This window comes from Falco biarmicus, chromosome 7, assembly GCF_023638135.1.
Source record: "Falco biarmicus isolate bFalBia1 chromosome 7, bFalBia1.pri, whole genome shotgun sequence".
NCBI classification, from domain to species: Eukaryota; Metazoa; Chordata; class Aves; order Falconiformes; family Falconidae; genus Falco; species Falco biarmicus.
Genome location: NC_079294.1, coordinates 67633887 through 67658309, shown reverse-complemented (window position 1 = coordinate 67658309; position 24423 = coordinate 67633887). Strand labels below are relative to the sequence as shown.

General features: G+C 45.0%; 2 protein-coding genes across 4 annotated transcripts in view; one reads left to right on the top strand and one right to left on the bottom strand.

Annotated features, from left to right (window-relative positions):
• MEGF11 (multiple EGF like domains 11) overlaps positions 1-5257 on the top strand; it is a 288710-nt gene extending 283453 nt beyond the window's left edge. For all 3 annotated transcript variants that reach the window (XM_056345811.1, XM_056345810.1, XM_056345809.1), the window contains one exon: positions 60-5257. In XM_056345811.1, coding sequence (XP_056201786.1) covers positions 60-220 — 161 coding nt within the window. In that variant the 3' untranslated portion in view covers positions 221-5257. The remainder of the gene's footprint in view (positions 1-59) is intronic.
• RAB11A (RAB11A, member RAS oncogene family) lies at positions 5062-24309 on the bottom strand. Its single transcript, XM_056345813.1, has 5 exons — positions 24152-24309; positions 16028-16223; positions 14874-15067; positions 13800-13880; positions 5062-6811 (listed from the first exon to the last, which is right to left on the bottom strand). Exons 1-5 carry the CDS (start codon positions 24189-24191, stop codon positions 6672-6674), a joined length of 651 nt encoding a protein of 216 aa, XP_056201788.1. The 5' UTR covers positions 24192-24309; the 3' UTR covers positions 5062-6671.
• Positions 24310-24423: the final 114 nt, after the last annotated feature.

Here is a 24423-nt window from a genome sequence, read left to right as displayed (position 1 = left end):
AGTAACTCATTTTGGGAGTGCTGCTAGTTACCATAACTGCATTTTCCTTGCTTCCCCAGAGCCCACTGTCAGTGTGGTCCAAGACGCCCGCGCTCGGAGTGCCAGTTACCTCCAAAATCCATACGACCTGCCTAGGAACAGTCACATTCCTAGTCACTATGACCTCCTCCCCGTAAGGCACAGCCCGACGCACGGGCCATCTTGGGACAAGCAGTCTTAAAAGGGATGAACTTCATTGTGCACTGTGCTGCAAACACACGCTCTGAGGAAGCAAAAGAGAAGACAATCCTTTTCTGCGCTGCAGGATGCTGACGGGATTTCAGACTGTCTTACGCAAGGACCTAATGTAACACAACATCTGCCTGGGCCAACTGCTGCTGCATGATGTTATTTATAAAGACATTTTTATATGGGTAACAGGAACTAACGAGAACCTCCTCCACGTGTGACTGGAGTACATCACCCCAGGAAGGTGGCTACATACTCCAGGCAAAAACTCTGTGGCGTGTATTCTAACCCTGGCTTTGCTGTAAAATAAAACACAAAAACATGCTAAGTAGACGGACTTATACTACCAACTGCATCAAGAAACCTTTTACTGTTAGGAACAAAGTGACTAGGAATTCACTGGAATATATTTTCATCTTTGTCATGGAAATGGACATTTTTTCTGAATGAAAGCAGGGAAACTTGTCATTTCACTGTCTGGAAACCTCATTTACTGCCATCACCATGTGCAACCTGTGCAGCTCACACTTGGTAATGAGCACTGAGATTTTCATCCTTATATTCAGTACCAGGGTATTTCAGTTGAACCGTATTAGCACAGACACATTCTGTACAGTTTTTTAAAATGTAACATCTTGGCAAACATCCACTGATCTCTGCTAATGACTTGAGTTTCAACAGTGAGTCTCACAGCCAACCTACCACACTTTTAAAAAGCTATAAAGTATTTTGATTGGCACAGATAGGCATTAATTTTCCTTATACAGCTTTTATTTTTTTAGATAATTCCACCAGCTTTATCAGGCAGTGTAAACCGATGCACCTTCACTCCCGGCCCGGGGACACAGCCGGTTTGCACAGACTAACCCTGGTTTGGTTTCCTTTCCTAAAGCTAAGACACGTCTGCTCATCTTTACAAACCATCTCATCACGATTCGCTTAACAGCATGCCGTTTGTGATACCCTTTGATTTGATGTGCATTACCATGTAGTGCAACTTTATCCGTTGATGATTCTACCTGAAATGTCATTAAATTGAGCTGAAACTGGGTTTTCTTTTTCAGCACCTGTTTGTGAACTAATTATCAAGGGGTTGGCCCATGGTAAAGTTTTGGACTAAGCCACCATGAGTATTTTTTTTTAATGATCTTTATTGACCTAGATAGTAGAATACTTGCCGTTAAGCAGTTCCTTGTAGATTTTGAGCATGAAATAGTATTGATTCTAAGTACGTAATTTTATTAGGCAAACGTGGAAGCAGCAAGTTGATTTCCTCTTAAATATATAAAAAAAAATAATTCTGTTGCACATTCACCACTTTGATGGAAGTAGAAGAGAATGAAACCAGCATCAATCTGTTTGCTCTAAGCATGATCATTCGCGTAACCTGCTGGTCTAGGGGACGGGGACAAGGAGCCTTCCAGCTCGGAAGCAGCAGCTTGATGCTGGCTCAGAGTCAGACCAGGCATCGGATCACTCGGAGCACCCTGATGGGGCCGAGCCCGTGTCCCCGCGGACGGGCTCAGCCCTCACCTCTGGGATGGAAACCCCTCACACAGTGGTACTGAGCCACCCGCAACCTGCACAGCACCCCTGGGTGCACCACTGCAACACGCTCGTGTATCAGGCTGCGGGGAGCCCCGGCGCGGCGCTGCAGAAGGAGCTGGGACCCCAGCGGGTGGTCGGCTCGGCTCTGAACCCCACTGTGCAAACCAGTTCTGCAGTGAGGCAGCTGAGCTGAGCCCAGAGATGCCCCAGGCTTCCAGAGCAGCAGATTTTCATGTTGCAGGATAATGCATAAGTAGTTACATGAATGCTGCATGTGTGCATGGGGCCAATGACTGATCAGCAATAGTAATTTTATTTTCCAGGAAAGCCTTATTTGAGATGTAAGTAGACAATTATTTTGTAGGGCCAGTAGAAATATATTTTATGTACCTGAATAGAAAGACTTACCTCAAATCTATCAAGAGAAAGGCAGTTTGGTAAGGAATACTCTCGTTAGAGACCTACCTTGACACCTAGCACAAGCAGTCTCAGCTGCCGGCCTGACCAATCTTTGTGTGTGTTGCTGTAAAGCTTCCGATGAGACTCCAGAGAGCAGAGTTGTGCTCAGTTGGGGTTTTTTTCAAAGCTGGATTTTCAAACCAAATGCAACAGTGTGCACAGAGCTTAACAGGAAAAAAACAAAACAAAACCAACAAAAAAGTACCTTCTTGTATATTAGCATTAGCTTAGGAAATAGGCACCAAAATGGCAATACTTTTTTAAGGCAAGACAGATTTGTAATATATTTGTTCACTGTGCAAAGGTATTCACCTTGTACAAAATAAATTGAACTTCTCTCAGTGTGTATTTTCTGAAACGTACTCATTTGCAGACTTAAACAGGTCAGAGTCCTCCAGGCGACGTGGCTGGTCACAAAGGGGCTGCCCCCTCAACAAAAAAAAAACACAAACAGGAGGCATCAGGTTTACAAGCCAGAAGTCACAGGATTTCTCAGAAACCACAATGCTGTAATTCAGACTGTAATTTGGAGTTCATTTCAAGTAACGCCTAAGTTTAAAACAAAACGTAACTGGCTCTGTACGTATCCTTCTTACAATTCCTCAACAGTTTAACCTTAGCGGGTCTGAGCAAGAGACCTCGATGATGCACAAACCCAGCCGGACCAGATCCTGCACACCTACAAAGAGCAACCTGCAGCAAGTACCAGCACCAGGTCTCTCTCCGATTTCCACGCGATGCAATTCAGCGCGTGTCAGGACAGCCTCTGTGCCACTAGCGGGTCGTCTTGCCTTCAGGTGGGCGCTGGAGGGTACAGGCCAGCACAGCGTACCCTACTGCCCCTGCAGTGATGAGCCAGGACACATGGCAGCCACCTCAGCAGGTTTGACAGCACTCCCAGGAAGCCTAATCAATAAATCACGAGCATAGATTTGCAGCAGAAACACCTTCAGAATTAATGACTCCCAGGCAATGCAGCTGACTGCTACATGCTGAAGCTTTTCCAATATTTGTGCTTCATATTTCCAAAAATCTTGTTAACTAAAGCCCAGCATGTAATCTTCTTATTTGACAAGCCATACTCAATAAGCTATTTAAAGCTGGAAATTCATCAGGTTTGAACTGATAGAATAAGTAATTCTAGCTTAATAAAAATGTCTTTAAATCAGAACAACTCCATGTCCTTTCTGCTTAAGAGTCAGAACCTCAACTCCCATCAAATACAAGAACCACTGATGCTTGCTGAACAGCTTCAGAATTGTTAAGGTTGTGACTATTCAAATATGTAAATGACAGCAAAAGCTTTTTGGCAAGTAAAGCTCATTTTGCAGCATTATAGAGAGTTCCCAGAAACTCCAAAAGCTCATTTCAGGGCCCAAAAGCAATATCTGTTATAATCAGTTGTCTCTTATTAGCAGAAAAGAGACACTTCAGTGCAGAAATAACGCCAATTACAGAAGAGAATGATTAATCAGCAGCTGAACAGGAACAATATGCCGTTGGGTCAGTGTTCAGACAGAATAATGTCTTGCATTGTCTCTCCCAAAGCACTTTGTGAAGCACGTTCTTGTCCCAGGAGCGTCACCCAGCCCAGGGCCAGCCAGGATCTGCTGCCGCAGCACTGCAGTGCTTAGTCAGGAAAAAGCAGTATAAAACCATAGAACACGAGGCAAAGGCTTTAATGGGTAAGAAGTTACATCCCTGTATAAACTCTGTTTGATTTTGCTTTAGAAGTCGATGGCTTATGAAGGCTTTACAAACTATTGCATGAAAACATTGTTCTATGTTGCAGCAGTTCGTAAGTACAAAAGCAGATTTTGCACAGCATTTCCACCCAAGGCCTGATGGAAAAAAAGAAATTAAGAGCTCTTACTGTCTCTAACAGCACCCACAGCCATTTCACAGCTGCCCAGGACTTACACACAGCACTCTCTGTTGTGGACCAAAGGAAGAAGCACGTGCAAACTCTGCGTGGGGCAGGGGTGGCGTCGGCCTCCAACAGCCATCTGTGCTCCCACAGCCTTTGTCACGGTTGCATTTGCTGCAGAAGGAAGCAACTTGCATAAAAGCACGTGAAATCCAAACCTGACATGACAGCTAAGTCAAGTTGCCTGCTTACATGAATCAGAAAAGAAAGCGAAGCGAAACTCATCCTGCATTTCCAGTTGACAAATTTAGAACTTGGCTGCTGCGGTAATTTGGTTAATTCCAAAATATGCTCTGGTCTGGTTAGAGAAAATGCTGTGGGAACAACTCCCACAGTGAGCAAGGGCCCAGCCTGACGCCTTGTCCTTACGCTCTCCTGCAATACCAAGAGGCCCTACATAGCCTTTGTCCCCAGAGCCACCACACGTGCGGGGGCAGCTGCTGCTGGGGACACTGGCAGTCTGGCGCCTGAGCACCACCTCTTCAGCAGGACCCACAGCAGGATCACAAAGCCATAATAATTTGCTGTAGAAAGCAATACCTTGCTGTCCACAGAAGTTTCTTACTGGTGACAATATGGACAAGAAAACCCAGACAGGTTTGTAAAAGCTATTCAGAGGTTTCACTGGAGTGAACCCACAGACCTCTCAGAGTCCAAGAGCTCCCTGACACTGCCAAACCGTCATGGCTATGAACTGCAGCAGCCCCAAAAAGCTGCAGGCCTGGTCTGAATAACGAAGGCAACTGTCATGTAACACGACCCTTTCGGTTCCTTTTCTGGGTGTACTTCCACTTCAGCATCTTCTCAGAACCAGTTCAAAGAAGCTTACTAGCTTCCAGCACATAAAAACCTTCACGTCAGTTCCCAGTTCTCCCAAAAAACCGCACCCAACACCACACTGAGTTGTCCCCTGTAATTCTTTATTAGAATCATGGATGAATAGATTTTAAATCAATCTAAAAAAATAATGAATCAAGGTACAGTACATGCATAAAATACAAAGTAATTTACAAACAGATCAAAATAGCATCTTCAGAACTAATACCAGGAGGAGAAATGGATTTAAAAAAAAAAAAAAAACACCACAAAAAACAAGTGACCGACTACAGCAATGCCTTCTGTGTGCCTTACACATCATGAGCACCGCAAGACAGAAAGGTTGGGTATGAAACGCAGCTGGTAGTGCCTACCCAGATCTGGATGTTCCAAGTGGGTCATATCAGAGTTTGAGAAACTTCCCCTAAAAGCAATTAGTTCCCTGTAATTGTATAAATAACTGCAGCCATTTATACAACAAACAGCTCTTTTAAATACTGTAGAAATTCAGCACCTACAGCCCCTAAATCTCAGTACTAACGATGCGTTTCGGAATAGCACACAGCGAGTGATATGCAGTGAGCGATATGCAGTGAGCGCAGTGACAGAAGGCACAGTTCATGTATCCCTGAACAAGCAAATCGAACAGATGATTTGTACTGAGCAACAGTCCACAGAGGGAACGCATCCAGTAAGAAAACTACTCCAGATGTTTCTCTTAAGGAACATATAACAAACCACTGGAATAGTTTAAAAATCCTGGATGAAACAGAACTGGAGACTAAGACGAGGTTGTGGAAGTTATTGATTCATCAACTCAAGCATTTGAATAAGCATGTAATACGTGACAACACCCTTCAAGTCTGTGGACCATGAAAGAAAAAAGGCATCTTCAAATCCTGATACCACCAGCACTGCGGGGGCCAAGTCTCGGGCAGCACAAAAACACGCTGCAAGTTCCAGTGTTGGAGTGACCCTTCATCAGTTAAGACTGCTCGTGCTTTTCTTCATGCACAAGAGGCACCTCAGTGGGAGTGCCACCAGCGTCTCCCTGGCCAGCCTCCCAGCAGCTCTGCCTCACATTACAACCTCTGCAGCAGGTGCCAAACCACAACAGCTCCTTCACAGGTAGCAAGAACCCTGCTGCTATGTTCACAAGAAATTCTTTTTCTCCCCCATAATATTCCATAAAAAAAAAAAAATCCTTAACTTGACAATCTGAAGATATAGCCAAAAACATTTAACTTACATTAAAATTGCACTTCAGAGCAATGGGCATTTCATCAAGCTTTAGATGCAGTATACAACACCTTAAGACAAGGAAAGATTATCCTGCCCAGAGATATTTTCCTAGTTCAACCAACAGTAACTGTTTTGCGAGGAGCAGAATAACGTCTTCAAGTGCTCACTAAAGGTGTCTGTGCTCTGACTAGCAGGCATCACGTTGGAAAGAGATCAGTTCAGTTCCAAACAATTTACTGAACCAAAACCGACAAGTCAGTGTTGGAAAAATACTGCAGCCACATAGAAGTAATAGATTCATTAACACTGAAATCAAAGTGTTTAAGACATGGAAAAATTCAGATGAAATAAGCAGAAACTAAAAACAAGAAAGTAACCACAAGAATTACAAATATATTTAAATCTCGGACCTGGGGAATATACACAGCCTTTTAGGAAAGAATGAACAATTCTATATATTCTGACAGCACTGCATCTTTGGTTTGTTTTCAGTGGTTGGAGGGACGTGAATGGGAACCACGTTGTTGCTTGGAGACATATCGTTTTCACGTCTGTCAGACATTTGCTTCTGGGAAACAATACGATAGATCTCTGGAAGATGAGAAAGATCTAGTCATTACACGTACACCAGCAAAACACCATCAGAAAGTTAAAACTGGGGGAAACCAAGCATAAATTATATAAAGATTTCCCACAGTTTTGAAACTATATTGGTAGCGCACAGAAGGTTTCACAAGAAGTTCAATTGTGATGCTTTCTATATTCAGAATATAAAATATGTGTTTGCAAAAGAAATGAGGTTTTTAACAACTGTTTTACTTCCCTTGAGATAAGAGTTGGTAAACAGACAGAATTCACAGGGGTTTTTTACTAGGAATCATAAACTATGTGCCCCGTCAATTCCTTCTCATGGTTCTTAAGGCTCCAAGGACAGTGGTCACGTGCTTGCTGACGTACCCATGGACAACAGCAAGATTAAAAACAGCCACTCAGAATTTCTGATAGGACTGCAAGGGCCATTGCTTCCCTCTTGGCATGCCTATCACATACAATACCTCACCTATCACCCAAATGGTTTTAAATCTTCAGAAAAGGTTGACTGGGGCCCAAAAGGGGAGACTCAGCACCTTAAGCAGCACACAAATCCTTTAATGAATTTGTTGCTGTGTTAGCATAGCTAAAATTCAAAACTATAGAAAAGAAATATGGACTCCAGATGAAAAAATTGCAGCATCAACTGGAAAGCATGGGTTAAACTCCTGTGCCTTCCCCAGCAGGCACCCACTGGGGAATGCCTTTGTTAGTGGTTGATGGCACTCACTGTACATAAACTCAGAGTAACTACAAAAGCACTTATTTCAGCTGCACAGAAGAAAAAGTACAGCATACATAGTAGCACTTCACCCCCAGAAAGGAAATCAAGGACACCAAAAATAGAACACTGCAAACTCACTTGCAAATTTGACTTTTAAAACCAGTAAAGTTAAAAAAAAAACACCAACAACAACAGGCTCACTAAACCTCAGTTTAACAAACAAGTTTGAAAGCGTTTCAGATTCAGCAAAGAGCCGACCCCGAAATGACAACATCGCGTATTTTACTTTGCACAACAGAAAAGCGTGCTGGCAACAAACACAGCAGCACTGCCAAGCAGCAGAGCCCCGAGAGAAGGCAGTTGATGCCCACACCCGATTTGCACACTCCAGCTCACTGCCCTGCCGTAAGGCACCGGGTAAGCCCAGGCTGCAGAGTGTCTGCACTTCACTCCTCGCAGAGGGAAGCAGGGATGAGCACAGCTCGCAAACAGCTCTGGCAAAACAAAGCAAAGGTCCAAGTTCTTCTGAAGTCTCTTATCAGCCTGAATAACGACTGTCCAAACACACACCTCTCCTGACCCCAACACAAGACGCATCTTTTCCACCAGAAATTTTGTCATTAGTGAGTAGCCTTTGTTCAGAATTTTGATGAGCTGCTGCTGCTTAGCGCACATTCTGACACCGTTTCAGTACTGGAAATCGAGCAAGCAGCCTAGTGCAGAGAGGTCCTCTTTGCTGCCAAGGGCTGAGCACACAGCTAAGCGCCTGCTTTTATGACAATGGGAAGAGATGGCACCGAGGAGCTGAAAAGGGTCCTTGCCAAACAGGGCTTGAAAACCTCAGCCTTGACGCAGCGAGCCTGCACTGATTTAAGCTGCCAACACAGAGGCCAAGTGCTCCCCAGGAAAAGTAGCAGCAGGGCTGCAAGCGTCCACGGGGCTGTTGGCAAAATAAAAATCTGTCACGTAAATACTGTGCTGTATCTACAGGCTATAGAAGCAACACCAACCTTTGCAAGCGGCGCTTTGAAGGAATCTGCCTGCCGGGCCTCCAACTGACCGCTCAGACTCAGACAGGGCTAAACCGTTCAGGAAAATGGATGGGATGCTACATACACGTTCAGTTACAGATAAAGCCACTGAGGCAACCAAGAGCTGCACACATAAAAGGATTTTCTGATTTCACCCTTTCTCGAGTTCACTCTTCTTTCCAACAGTCTTACACATAAACAACTTCACAAGTTAAATGAATCCCATGAAATCAGATCTTTAAAGCCACCTGCAACCCCGTGTGGGAATTTGCAGATAAAGATCAGCTTCACCCTGTGGCAGGCCACTCAGCAAGGCTCAGCAGAGCGCTGGGGTGCAGAGGTGGAGGAGCACAGCTGGAAAAGACCTACCCTGCGTTCTTCAAGTTTTCTGATCCACTGCCCTGCCCCAGCACAGGGCAGACAGCCGGCTTACCCCCAAGTGCAGAACGCTGCCCGCTCCCAGTCATTGGCAGAAAGCTCTCACCACCTCCATTACCAGAAACTCTCCAGTAGCACTTTCAGCAGCAATTCTCAATTTTCCAGAGAACTTCCTGAACAAGTTCATACTCGTCCCTAACATGAGCTGTCACACACTTCCTCTAGCCCTATGAGCAAGGAATCTGAACAGTGCCCTCTGTGTAACACCCTCACCTTACAGCAGCCCTGAAGCCTTAAAAACAATCCTAACAGCACCGATTTCTCTGCCGATGAAGGGTCTATCCCCTCTGACTTGGGAAGGCATTTCCATGTCCCCACTTCCACCACCTCCCCAGCAACCCTGCCAGGACATGTAGCAGCTGTGCTGCTTTAACCAACTCACAGCAAGCCCCAAGGAGTTGCTTGCTGCTGCTTCTCCCTCCTCTGCAGCGCAAACCTTTGCGCAGCCACGTTGTACTGCCCTAAAAGCCTAAATGGCTAAAACCTGCATTTCCCTGGAGCAGCTGCATGCTCCTTCACCACACAGCTGTGCTGGTGTGAAAGGGGAGGCGGGAACAGCTTAAACCTGCTCTCACTGGAGCGAACTGCCCAGAGGCATACACAGAAACTGGTCTGCACAGAGGAACGCCAGGCTAATGAAGACATGCGCTTTTTAATGAAGACACTACATTTTATGCTCTGCTCAGTAACTGAATGAGACCTTATTAAGAACACATTCACAGAATGCATCACTGCATAATTGGTAACTGTGTGAGACAGGCCTTGCACTGTAAAGACGGCTGGGAAAAAGTGACACTGCTGCCTAGGAGGAGCTTGACCAGACCCTGTCCGCTCAGCCTGCACTAGCGTTTCATTCATTCTCAGGTGTACAGAGCTAACAAACGAGGAAATCCCTAGGTTTTTTGATGTTAATGCTCTGTGATTGTGTTTCCTTGGAGATGGGATTCCTTAGAGATGAAACCACGGCAGAAGGCAGTGCAGGAATAGAGACAGTACAGAGCCAGGCAGGGAACAGAGGCAGACTCCAGTTTACTTTAAGGATGGTTTATCCTGCTGTGAATGCTCTGAGTAGCTAGGATTATAATACCAGTCTCTCCTACTTGCCAGATGATACAAAGCAGCTTTGTGTGCACAACAATCAGCCCTTAGAGTCTAGACATCTTGCAACAGAAGAATTTGGATAGGGACCATTACTCTAAGCCACAGAAGGAAAAGGTCCCCAAAACCTCATCTGGAATCCACAGCAGGACAGGAAGCCCACTAGATCCAAGACATACCCCCCCTCTAAAAGTCCTCTGTAATACAGGTAGAGGCAAGAAAAGCTTCCTCCCCCTTCTTCCACCTGTACAGTGGAAGTGTAACAGCAGAACACACACTTCGGCTTTTCTAACTATAATGGGTTCGTATTTCCTATGCCCAAAGCCATCCACTCAAAGTGGCTTAACCTGAGAATCTAGGTGTGGACAAGCTTAACACAGACCCTGCTACACCTCCAAGGGAAGTACTCTTACAAGTTTCCAACACTGTCCCAAACAGACCAGCTTCAGTAGGGCTGCAGGAGAAAGGAGTTTTGCTACAGACCTTAGTTGTGACACCCTGTATCAGGGGAGATCTAAGCAGCTGTGTGAAAGGCACTGGGAGCAGCCTGGGATGTCTCCGTGGTGCAGCTCCCAGCACTGCAAATACTAGCAGAGCTGGTGCGGCAGCGTGCCCTGCCCCTCCTTCTGCCAGCCACCTCCGCCCACAGCCTGTGGGCAAAAAAGCCTGTTGGCTTTACCAGCTTCCTTCTTCAAAGGACAGTGAGCATTCCACCTGCAGGCACTATGCTTGGAGGCAGCCTGGCCAAATACACGCGATCCATGATTCTGCAGGGTCACTCTGAAAATGACATTCCGCAGATGACTGCTCCCCTCTTTCCTCCAAAGCAAATCATTAACAGAAAAAGCCAGCTGTGAAGTGTTATCAAGAAGTCTATTGGCAGAACATTCGTCCTTAGCATGCCAGTCACAGCCGAGATGGAGCCAACCTGCTGTTAATGCATTATTTACTTCATCTTTATCTCCCTGAAACAGGAGCTCCTGTCTGGAGTGAGCCACATGCCCACTAATCAGCAGAAGTGTTTCTTCCAGCAGAGTTGAACCAAACCCTCCTAAACAAGGATCCTGTCCGCAAACCCAGGAGCTCTTTACCCAAAATACTGCCACAGCAACACACAGGGAACATTGACGTTTGTGGAAAAGCAACAGCCTCAGCAATCTGTCAGAGTCCACCAAGGGCAAGTTTTAATCACTTGTTCTTCCGTTACAGACTGCTCCCCTTACAGAAAAATTCATCCAGGGGAAAATAAAAAAAAAAAAACCACAAACCTCCACAAATTAAAATCCCAAGTAACTTCTGGAATAAAAGGTACTAGTGGAAGCATGCGAGAAGAGATAAAGAAACAGCCTAGCCTGTGCCCAAGAGGTGAACTGCTTCCCCATGGCAACGGCAGTGTATCATCTGAGGTCACACAGCTCTGCTGAAGTAAAGCACCAGCCCAGGGCATGCAGGAAACTTTCCACCCCTTCAGCCATCACTGTTAGAGAACAGAACGGTCTAACGGGTGATGGGCGCAATTAGGTGACTGGCGTGTATTGACTATGACAGCCACCACTGCCCACCAGCGAAGGGGTAAACAGTGCCTGATATATTTCCAGTTCTGTTTTCTTAGTGCTGTTGCTGCATAAGTACGAAAGTTTATTAACTAACCTTCATCTGAGGGCCCTGATCCCCTCTGAAAACTGAAACAACAAGCAGAGAGGCTGTTTGTTCCACATTACACGCAGCACATTTGGCCAGAACCTGACCTCAAAGTTCAGTCTAGGTGCTCCTGAGAGGAAACAGGTGACAACCAAGGACATATGCATAAATGGAAGACGCTTCAGGTTTTAGCAATTACAAATAAGCAACAAAAATGTCTTTCTCCTGAAATTCCATGCCCAAATTCATGAGCATTTTTGACAGGACTGCCTTTAGGCCCGTGAAGAAAACAGGAAGTCCAGCAGGCACCCCAGATACCATGGTGTTCAGCCACTCCTTAACCATCCACCCTCTTGACGGCATTAGTAATTAATTAGTCATGTAGGGAGTAAATGTATAAGCCAACATCTCTTTTTCTAAAAAAAAAAAAAAAATTAAAAAAATTGTGCAATGTTGAATTACAACCAGATGACAACACTGAAGTTAAAAGGGAACCACATGGTGCAGCTAAAGAGGAAACAAACTCAAACTTTTAGTCCCAGCACTGTATGAAGCAACAAGATGACAGGCATCCCCATGCACTGTTTATTCATCTAACACGGACACACTTTTTTGCTAGTATATGGGCAGGAGCACTACTGCTTGGGGATCCACTGCAAAGACCACAATACAACCAGAACCTCTCAGCGGCCTCTTACAACTAATAAGACAACAAACAGATGAACACAGGCAGGTAACACGCCAGCATCCTAACAACTCTCTTCACTGCTAGGGTGCTCATAAAGCATTTCGAACTCCTCAAAAAATTGTACAGAATTTATACTTCTATTACAGTAAATAGCTTCCTCGCTGCCTCCTCACCTGCATGTTCCAGTATGGCTAACAAGTCCTTTTTGATGCATTTTTAATAGAATGTCTAAATTAGCAAGCAAAGAGGAAAAAAAAAACCCCAAAACTAACGAGGTGCCAACGTCACGGCGATGAGATCTGATTAACAGAGACACACAGTTTAGAAAGTGGGGCTGTTCCTCACACCAAGCACATCACGTAGCCCGGCACATGCTACATCAGAAAGGAGGGCGTTTAAAATTGCAACTGGGAAACATGTTGGAGGCACTTGGAGAAAATGGAAACACTGCCTGGCACTTCTAGAACTGAGACATACCAGAACAGAGGAGTCTCTCAGGTGTTTTCAAGACCAAGAGTAGAGATTTAGAGAATCATTTGCCAAAGCAGGGAATGATGACAGCTCAAAAGGCATGCACGCCGCTGTCGTTCCACTATGCCCTGGCTACAGGCAACAGGGTACACAGTAACACAAGTCCCCCGCAAGAACTAGTGATTTCCATGCCAATTTGTGAATTCCTACCCTATCCTTTATAAGCCATGGTTAAATTAAGGCCCCCCATGTCGTTGTAGTTCAATGTCTCAAGAGTCTTAACAAGTTTTGCATATCTAAAGATGGATTTAAACAAAAAGGAAGTACTTTATCCACAGAGCATAAAAAACACAGCGCACTCTGCAATCACATGTTCCAGAGGCCAAAAGTCCAGCCAGGACTATTAAACGCAACGACAATGACTACCCTGCAGTTCAGGAGTCACTATGTCTCAGACTACCAGTAGCAGTATTGTTCAAAGGAAGGATCTCTACACTTTCATCCCTCTTCCCTTGGCAACTGCTATGGTTACCATTAAAGATGGAAAAAAACTAGATTGACTTCTCCTCTGATAAACAATGGCTGTTTAACTTGCTGCTTGCATGAGCCAATTCTCTCCCGTGGGCACTCCCTATACCATACACAAATGGGAAACTGAAACGAACTCGGGAACGAATCCTTGTTCACTTTGATCTGCCCCAGGTTTCTAGTCAGCCTAGTTCAAGGCTGGCCTTTCAACTGTGACACTTCAAAACTGGACTTCAAATCTTACAGCTGTGAGGAATGATTAAATAGCAAAATCTTAAACACTTTATAGGCAAAGAAATGCCTATTTGCATCATATCTGAGCAGCCTTCTGCCCTTCCCCCTTGAAACACAAAGCACTAGATGACTCACCTGTCAGAATAGTCTGGAAAGCTGCTTCCACATTTGTAGAGTCTAAAGCAGATGTCTCAATAAATGACAAACCATTCTTCTCTGTGTGGACAGAAATGCTATAATTAGAGGGGTACATCACATATCTGTCTTACATCTGGAAGAACTTCTGTTCCAGATTATATGTGCAGTGTTTCTGATGAGATGCACAGGTATCAAGTTGTGGGGTTTTCCCCCTTACGTGATCTGAAAGCAACACCACCACTAGAATTTAGACTGATTCCCGAGCACCGGGGGATCAGCCCAGTGCTGTTTTACTTTGAGGCACATCTCCCCGCGTCACTGAAAGTGAGAATTTGTTGCACTTTCAAGAATTGTGTAATGAAGCTTCCGGGATTTTCTTTAACTTCATCAAGTTTCTCCACCTCCCACCTGCTAGTATGTCATGGCAGCTTATTTTATTTAGCAGGGCTAGCCCTAGCCCCGCCAGGGGAATGAGTGTCTTCCACCTGCAGGCAGGGATCCTCAGCACAGGCCGTAATCTCTGCAAACACAGCTACAGCAAGCCTTAATGTAAGAAACCCAGCTACACTCCTGAATGAAAGAAATCTGGCCTAAAACAAGGCAAGATTTACAGAAACCAGAATTAATTTTTTTTTCACAGATCATTATGTAACAAGAGTTGGAAAGCCAGTTTAATGGAAGTCTGTTCAGCCATGGGCATCTGCCAAAGGCTCCAGATCAGCTGGTGCAAAGAAGGCAGTATACAAGTAGGTGCACAGCTACCCACCATACAAGAAACTCAAACCTAAAACCATGGGCAGTTTCTGCAAGAGTAGCAATGCATAGGCAAGAGAATAAATCTGGTTTAAAACCTTCAAGTGCCTCTTGCTGATTCTTTACACCACGTCAGCAAGCACATTCTAAAGGCTTCCTTTTTGGCTGAATTATAAAGGGGCAAACATCAGTATGTGACACAGGAACATCACCAGCAGCACTCTTTTTCATTCTACCAGCACACTCACCTGTATCTAAGACAAGGTAGGCAGATTCCCCAGACAGTCAGCATTAGAACATTATTTTGAATTCACCAACCTGCAAAAGCTCTGGCCTCATCTGTAGGGACCGCTCTCAGGTGGCGCAAGTCACTCTTGTTCCCCACAAGCATGATCACAATATTGCTGTCAGCATGGTCTCTCAGCTCTTTCAACCATCGCTCTACATTCTCGTAAGTAAGATGCTTAGCAATGTCATACACCAATAATGCCCCTACAGCTCCGCGATAGTACCTGTGGGTGAAAAGGCACATTAGAGAACCAGCGAGAAACACGATTAGAAGCAGTAAGTTACTGTGCAGTAATGGGAAGTAGCTATTACTAAGACAGCTAAACAAAAAATACCCAGAACCAAGCTACATGGGACTTCAAACAGCCACGTAGAGCATCCAGACCAGGGTTATGCCACAGAACCACCAGAGCAGCCAGGGCAGCTTGGAGTCTAGGGAGTAAGCCAAAGCTTGTGTTTGTGGGGAGAACCCTGCATCCCAAAAATGAAGCTTTGGAATCTGTGGGGAACTACTGTTGCCTTCAACCTCTGACCCACTCCTGAAAAGTCCCCCACCCATCACTGTGGGTGCACGGCCCATAGTGACAGAAAGACTTTAGAACGACTCACTGGATCATAAAAATGTCCACCGGCTCTATTCCCTTTATAAAAGGCCACAGCTGATCTCCTGTCAGACCAGAGAGGCACAATAACACATACAAAAACAAACAGGCTGTGTTCTCCCACCCTGCAATCCCCTCCAGCTTTACTGAAATGCAGCTTTTCCCACGCTGTTCTTTTTCAATTAAAAAAAGTGTGCAAAGTGAGCAGTCTTGCAGTCTTTCCTTGCTGCTACAGGAGGGCTTCTGGTCCTAGCTACCACTGATAAAACCTCCTTAAACACTTGATATTACTTTATCAAGTGCTTGCATTGAAATAAGTCTCTCAAAGGTCTGCATTCTAGGCTTGTCTTGCTTCCAGTTACACATCATGAGAGCACCGAGAAGTAAATCAGTTTGCGCAAGCACACACTGTATCAAGTTTCTGGGCTGAATAGTATTTAACCTTCTTTCCACCATAAGTTGTGGATACTACTCGATAAAATAGAAAAACACCCCCTGTTTGCAGTTTCTGAGGAATCAGAAAGGCCCAGAATTACCCTCCTGGGCAAAAGCTTCTCTGCAGCCATACAAACTATCACTTACGCTGATGTTATAGCTCGGTATCGCTCCTGCCCTGCCGTGTCCCATATCTGAGCCTTTATTGTCTTCCCATCAACTTGAATGCTTCTTGTTGCAAACTCTACTCCAATGGTACTTTTGCTTTCCAAGTTAAACTCATTGCGAGTGAATCGAGACAAAAGGTTGCTCTTGCCTACTCCAGAGTCTCCAATAAGTACAACTACAAGACAAAAAAGGACGTAAGAATCAGATTCCAGATGTAGATAAGACATTGATAATCACCTGCAATAAACATTTATTTTCCAGAATGAAGCATGAAGGAAAACAGTGGCAAAACCACTACCCTTGTCACAGGCCTACTGTCCAAGTCTTGATATTCCTAGAGAAACAGAGCCATCACATTCAGCAGCATTTTGAACAGACATTAGACTTGACTTTTACTTGTTACATTTCAGTCTCCTCTACCCAACATGAAAGAACATTCCTCCTCCAGGAAGAATATGCATGGTTGTCACTCCAAAAGTTGGGAATTGTTTTTCATGTATTTCACATCCTCGAAACAACACTCAAGCTAAAAAAACAAAATGAAAAATCTACACCACGCAACAGAAATCCGTTTTGCTGAAGAAGTCTAAAACATAGGGCAAGCAGCAGACTCTGCCTTCATTTTACACTCTCTATACCTTTGCAGAAAGCAGGTTCCCTAACTGGGGAAAAGGAATAGAAAAGAAAAATTTATGAATAGAAAAAAAGAACCAAACCCATAGAAACCCACAAGACCACCGTCACCCTGATGGACAGTTCAAAATGTTAGCTGAGCTACAGCACTGTGCCCTTCCACAGTCATCCTCTGCTGCTGCAACTACCGGCCATTTTAGGCCAGAGCCTGAACTGCCCTAAAATGCTGCTGGGCATTGCTAGGCCTCAGAACCACCACGCACTCCCCCTTCGCTAGCTCAGCTTGGCTCATCATGGCACCAGTGCCAGCAAACTAATTGGAAGGATTCAGCTATGCTTGACAAGACATTGACAGAAGGTTTAAAGTCCAGTTCCTACAGGAAAAAAAAAAGCATCGTGAGGATTTGCTGCAATATCCTGTAATGCTGAGTTGAAACGTGCAAGTTTAAGTGTAACTTAAAAACTCACTACCAAGATGCAGGTCACTGGATGAAACATTCACAACCCAGAACCACACCAACAGAAGCCTTTCGGGATGATCCTACGAAGATAAGGTACTGAACTGCTAACAGCAGGAAATCGAAGAAAAAGAGGATAAGTAAGAACCTTGAGAAGGAAGGCTGATAACTTTTACATGTGGCAATGAATCAATGCCAGTCCAAGCAAAAGAATGTACACTCCGACGACAAAAAAAAAAAAAAAAAAAGGTAGTTGTGGCTATGCTTGTTTTGGAAAAAAACAACCCAACAGAAATATCTACTCAGTAACATACATCACATACTAGTTAAGACACTGCAGCACGGTGTTAAAGATTCTGTGTGGTACAACAGAGGAATGAGTGCACCAAACACTTAAATCGCGTGAGAACCCTCCCCGAGGAGTCTTAGTCTCACAGTGCAAATACTCCCATCTGCTGCTGCACCACACAGCAGCCCTCTGAACGCCATCCTCTATTCAAATAACATAAAACAATTCTGGCAAATGGGATTCTCTCTGACTTTAAGGGCAGAGCAGCACCTTTTAAACACCCTGGACAAAATGAAAATTGCAGCAAATGCTAGCTTCAAACACAGCCTTGTGGAGAATACTTCATCAAAATAAACATCTTTCCAGCTTCCCCTGCCAGCTGACTCAGCACACAGCCGGCCAAGCTGCAGAAGTTGCACAAAGCACAGAGTGGTTCTGTTAACCACTTCTGTTTATGAAGATCACAAGTGCAGGTAGGTGGCAAGCACATGTGCTGAATGCAAACAGGATTCTGCTTTCCTACGTGACAGGTCAGCACTGTTCAGTGTCGGCTGCCCTGACACAGCTGAATAGCCTTGCCGGCACAGAAGATGCTAAACTAATGAATTTGGTGCAGGGGACAGGGCACCTAATTGCATCGTCACCACCTGGCAAACTGCCATAGCAAATAAGTTCTTTATACAATTTTGGCAGGTTTAGGCCATGGCTTTAGATGACATCACATTTGTATTCACTGGGACATGTTCTAATTAAGTTCCTAGGAGGCACACCTCAGTCCTGCTATCACCCAGCACTAGCTTTGGCAGCGGCTGAAAACTTCTCTAAACAGGAAAAGCAATACACATACGTAATTTCCTTTTCCCAACAGGATGCACCATATACCTGTCAAGTATTCCACTCAAACGTATTTCTGTTATTCAGTGCATATGTCAAAGCACAGCTTTAAGTCATTTCACAATAGACAGATCATTTTAATTCCACCACCAGGTGTGGGTTTTTTCCTTACCTTGTCTGAATCCCATGCTGCTTATGTTCTGAATGGTTTCCTGCACCAGATTAATATGTCCCAGTTAAAAGTGGAAAATATTAGACTCTCCTCCTTGAAGTCAGCTATTTCTTCTACTTAATTAGGCCAATGCAGCTCCTCTTGAATGCGGACACAAGAACAGCTTGCTGTGTCAGCAGGCACCTATGGCCCCTCACATTTTCTGCATTTCTGCCAGTCTGAGCAAGTATGACCCTTTGAATACAATTATGAACTAAAACAGCTTTAACAGCCAGTCAGACTGTATTATTAATTTTAAGCTTGCTTTCCTTATCAAATTACCTCATTTTGATGCTTTATACTACACAGTGTTCCCAGGTATTATATTCTTAGCATACAAACAGAGCAGGAATGACCCTGGATGTCTGAGTCCTATTCTAACTCCCAGGCAAACAGTTTCTGGGAGGGAAATGACATTATCTAGTTCCACGTTAAAGCTAATTGTTCCTGCACACATACTTTTATTGGGCTTTTCTTCCAGAAGCTCACTCCTAATGGTTAGAAATTGCCTTCTAATTTTCAGAAGAAATTAGCGGTCAGCTGATGGTGGTGTTCATGTGCCAGCACTGTCCATTAGCTTATTAGTTTCTACTCCCAGTGGTGTTTACACTGGGGTATTTACAGAAAGCAACCCCATCTTCTCTCGGCTTTGTTCTACTAGCTAAATAAGCCAAGTCCCCAAATGTTTCCTTATAAACAGACAGTCCATTTCCCCAAACATCCTCCCTAGAAGTTTTTTAATTTCTTTTCCACACAGTGAGAACTGTACACATCATTCTAAGCAAGGTCTCCCTGTGACATATACATGAAATTTACTATTTCCATCTCTACCAGGCATACCTAGAGCTAGAATTACCTTTTCCTGACACCTTGATGGCTCAACCTGGGATCAGACCTAACTGTTCTAGCTTTAAGTTGGCAAATTTTACTTTGCCAAACTCCTGTAAGTCCCCAGGCATAAAATGTTACATCCTGAATCCCACCTGATTTGGGGGATGGTAGTCCTCATAAGCACACGGCCCTTCCAGTGCTGCACTCCGACTTTCTCCTGCACCACTCACCTTGCATCATCAGCAAATTCCTTTACTACATCAGCGCTGCAAGGAGGAAGGTCTACAGGAAACATTCAAGCAAGTTCAGCAACAGGATCTACTCTTGTAAACCTCCATCAATAACCTTCCCTTACAGCAGCAGCGCCTTAGAAAGCTTCACAATCAAGGGAGATTTGTATTGGCACATTGTGGAAATCATGAAAGTGATCTCCTTGCCCCAGGTGACTGCTACTAGGCAGGTCATTCTTACTCGTTTACTGATCAGCGAGTTCAATACTTGCAAGCATTGCTCTTCAAATCAGCGCATTTGACTATCTACAGCATTTACCACCCCAAAAGGTTTAAGACAAGTATTTGGTGGAGGGGGGAAAAAAAATAAAAAAGTATGAAGTCTATGCTACTGCATAAATTTCATTCTGTAACTCCAGTTTTATTTCTGTAGAAGACCAAAATAAGAATTCAATTTCCTAAGTTGCATAAAAAGCAATTTCGAGAACTACATAAAGAAAGGATTATTAATTTTTCACCAACACTCCAGCTCACTCACCCAATTTTTATTTCTGTTAAACCTTTTAGCTGAAGTTTTCAGAAAATACTTTAATTATCTCATGAAGTATATTACAGACAACCTAATCAGGTTGAAAATAGAAAGTCCAGCATCACTAGCTTGTATTGTCTATGATAAAAGTTACTACACAAGTCATACATTACACGATTTAAAACAAGCTCACCAGCACTAGGGAACTACAATGTCTGAAAGGCCTCATCTCTACACTGAGCTCGGCTATTAAGAGGCGCAGCAATGAAGAACATGGACACGTCTTCACGGCCCCCAGAAGAACCCGCTGACGAACACCTCTTCCTGCCCACTTCAGTTGGAGTTTAAAGGAAACCAGAGTAAGATGACCCGATTCTACATCTTGTAAGTAGCTGCTGACAAACCTAACACGATCATGTCCTATATTAATCTCCCTCCTCACCCGTGCCCCCCTGCTTTATTCACCCACTTCCTGTCGCAGAGAACTGGCATCTCAAAGGCACTTCAGGGTAGGGCTTGTTTACTACCTGTACATACTACACGTAATGCAGAGCTGGGCCTCCAAATGCCTCTGTAGTAAAATGTCTAAACTGGCAGGTTATGGCACAAAAGGGCTCCACATCTAACACAGTGAAGGCAAAGGGCCTGCTACCATTGTAAAAACCAAGGCGTCATGCAACCGCTTTTCCCTACAAATTTCTCTAAACAAAACAAACAAGGAAAAAAATGTGGTTTTTAAAACCCAAAGCAACGAGTTTATTGCATTTCAGAGCATTTCCTCAATATCAAAGGGAAAAGCTGGAGAAAATAACATGCAAAGTAGGAAACAGTCAAAAATGTTTTTCCTAACAATAAGCTGAATGGCACCACAAGTCAGGTCAATATTCAGAAATGAGAAGCTTGACCCCAAATCCAGAGTGTCCAGATGGTCAAGGTGCAGACATAACCTTCTCAAGCTTTGTTCATAGAAAACACAGACGACATCTACAAGTGAGGGTTACTGTGATAACTCTTCATCTACTGCAAGTACATTACTTTAATCAAAGAGAGTAAAAAGTTCCTGCATTTAAGCCAGGCTTAACTTATTAAATAAAGTAATATCCTTATATTGCCATTATATTTCCCTCCCATTAAAATTAGAGCAAAATTCCTACAAACTGGACTTCATAGGTCTTGCATGTCTTCAAATGCAAACAGTAGGCACTGTTCTCAGCTAAACCCCAAAAGTAGTGAAGACTACAAAGACACGTGCAGCTGGACAAGAAAAAATTGCCAGAAGCTGCCTCTTTACAAGCTAGGCTTAGGCTTTAGCCTGTGCTGAAGCGGGCAGGGTCAGGAGAGGGGTAGTTTGTAACAGGTACTCGATTTTATTGTATGGTAACATAGGTGGGCTCAGCTTACACCCACCAGCAAAGGCAGCCTGATTACAACATACAGCTGCTGTCAGTGGCTGACAGGACAAAACCAGGTCTCACAGACACATGACAGTTTAACTCAAGAGTAATAAAAGACAGCTTAGACTAGAGAATATCACCCAATTACTTTAAACCAAGTCAAACCCTGAACTCAGTCCCACCAACCTACCATGTCCCTTCAAGTTCATAAACCCACAACCACTGTCCTACTGGATTAAGTGTCCTTACAGACCAACACCCAGTCTGACTGTCAGCAACCGATGTCTGAGAAACATTCCGTGTAACACAACAAGCTAATCTTTGCCCTAGCAAGCCCCTGAATCTTCAAACAAGCAATACCTTCTGGCTTGTCATTGAAACCATTGCACTGAAATGCTCCAACAGACATTTCTCTTCCTCTGTAAATTTCTGTAGCTTTTCAAACCCCTCTGTAGTATTTATGGCACTGCAGCACTCAATTTACATATACATCTGTGGGACTTTTATGTCCTTTTGTTTTCCCCTGCTGCTCAATAAAAGCAGCATTACAGATATCCAGAGAAACTGACAAAACCAGTAGATAACTTCCCCTATTTGCCCTTATCAATCACTGTTTTAATTTTGATAAAGTTGTAGATCACTTCAGTATATGGGATATGAATCTATTAGTTCTCTCTCCTGATTATACTGATGCCCTTCTCCATCTTTTTAATTCTACAATATCCCTTTCAAAATGGATATACCCATTCCTGCCTGTATTTTCCCCTCAATCCCCAAGATGCTCATGTTTCAGATTCAAACATCAGTTGAACATTCCCCCTGAGTTTTCATTTCCTGTTCCAAGAGGTTTTACCTACCCCTTGCCTTTTTGACCAGCACCTGGTAAAGAGACATTCATTTCCGAGACCTACTTGCAGTAATTTCATGATCATTCCAGAGTGGTGACAGCTTGTTCAGAACAACCGTCACCTTTGGCAAGTTACAGAAGTTTCCACAATTTGTATTACTCTGCATTTGTCATGTTATTTCAGCTGCCACATTAATCCCAGTTACGTGACACTGCATCAACTTCCTGCAGTCTACTCCAGCTTTGCAAAGCCTGAATCACTCACCTTCATAACACCATTTTCAAAGCATTCCCTGAACTCCCAAGAGCCTCTATAAACCAGTCTAAACAGAAAAAGCTTTAGAAAGGGCAACCAATTAAACTAGGTTTGCACTTTTCCACGTAACTGGATCACAACTTTATTATCTTCCAATTACATAAGGAAGCAGGCCTAATGAAAGATAGGACCTCTCCCAACAAACCCTGCATCACTGATATTCCTAGGCCTTCACAGCTAAAGCATTACTTATAAACTGTATGAACAAGTAAAAATAATGCAATGGTTTTGATAACTCATACACATGAGTACCTACAGTAAGATTGCTTGATGCAATTAAGTTAAGCTGTCAGCAAGGCCCTTGCCAACGCTGCAAGCTGAGAAAAAAGGCATTTCTGGGTACTTCCTGATTTTATTTTAATAGCAGTGCAGATGACCGATTTACAGTTAGAAATAATGCCACTTTGCACATGGCAATTGGATAAAACAGGCAACAAAAAAGAATGTAATTCCTCAAAGTTATTACATGAGCTTAAGGGTACAGAAAGAACACACTTGATGTTTTTCTTTACCTAAGTTTCATGATGAAAAGCACTGGGTCCCTCACCATTACAATGCAGTAAGAAATACTCTAAATCCTAAATTCGAATTCACAATACCATTGCAATAAAAACCCTACTTTCTACAATACTGTGCTTGCTTTTAGAGTAGGACTTAAGAAGCTGGACTGTCAACCTCAAACCAGCAGCATTTCCATACACAGTTCACAGCGTGCTTTACGAACCTTTTTACAGCAGGCTGGTATTTTACTCTGCAGGGAGCAAAAACTGGGTAGTTAACTACAAGCCGCAACACTTTAACCCAACTTGCGTTGGCAGGGCTGACTGCAAGGGCACCACCAGCCCTGGAGGAAAAGGGGGGGAAGGTTCCCCTGCCCCCAGCCGGGTGCCAGGGCAGGACGCGGAATCACAGGGTGTGAAACAGCAGCTCCAGTCGCCCCTCGTGAAGAGCTCAGAGTGCAGAAAGCAGTAAATAATCCCGCTTTATTAAATTAGCTGCATCATCTACCAACGCTGAGCGCATAATTCAATTCTCCTTCCTCTTCCAGCTATTAAAAAGGACTGGGAATACTCCTTATCAGCCCTGGGCATCGCCTCCAGCGATCCCCGCCCGCCAGCCCAGAGGGCGGCCGGCGCCTCGGGCCCCGAAGGGCGCAGACGCCCCGCACAAGCGCGGCCCCGCCACGGACACCGGCCCCAACGGGCCATTCTGGTGGCGGGGCAGGCAGCGGGGCCCAGCACCCCGCCGCGTCCGGGCCCAGCGACACGTCCCGCCGCCCCGCAGCCCCCGCCAGGCCGGCACAGAGCCGCCCGCGGCCCCCCGCCCCACCCCGGCGGCCTGCTCCCTCAGCGGAGCGGCGGCCGCGGGCCGGGCCCGTCCCCGGGGCTGCGCGGGGGGCAGCGACGGGGAGCGGCGCCCGCCGGAAGGTCGCGCCGTGAGGAGGCCTCTCGCCACCCCCCGCCAAGGCCGGGACCCCCTGCGGAAGGTGACCCCACCGGCTGCTGCAGGGAGGGCCCGGCGCCCCCGTTACCTTTGAAGAGGTAGTCGTACTCGTCGTCGCGGGTGCCCATGGTGGGGTGCGCCGAGGCCGAGCACTGGGAGCGGGAGCCGGACCCTCCCTGCAGCCGCCGCAGCGCTTCCGCCCTCCGCGGAGGACAGGTGGTTCCGGGGCAGCGCGGCGGCGGCGCGAAACTACTTCCGGGGGGGGCAGGGCCGCCGCCGCGCCCACCCCGGCCTTAAAGAGCCTGTGCGGCGAGGGGGCGCGGGGCGTGGGCGGTGTGCAGAGCCCGCGGGGAGCAGCCG

Excerpts from the sequence above, each read along its gene's own strand:
- RAB11A (XM_056345813.1), bottom strand. The coding sequence starts at position 24,191 with ATGGGCACCCGCGACGACGAGTACGACTACCTCTTCAAAG. Across the intron at positions 15,068-16,027 it reads TACCGAGCTATAACATCAGC|GTACTATCGCGGAGCTGTAG; the intron begins GTAAGTGATAGT and ends TTTCACCCACAG. Across the intron at positions 6,812-13,799 it reads TTTCCAGACTATTCTGACAG|AGATCTATCGTATTGTTTCC; the intron begins GTGAGTCATCTA and ends CTCATCTTCCAG.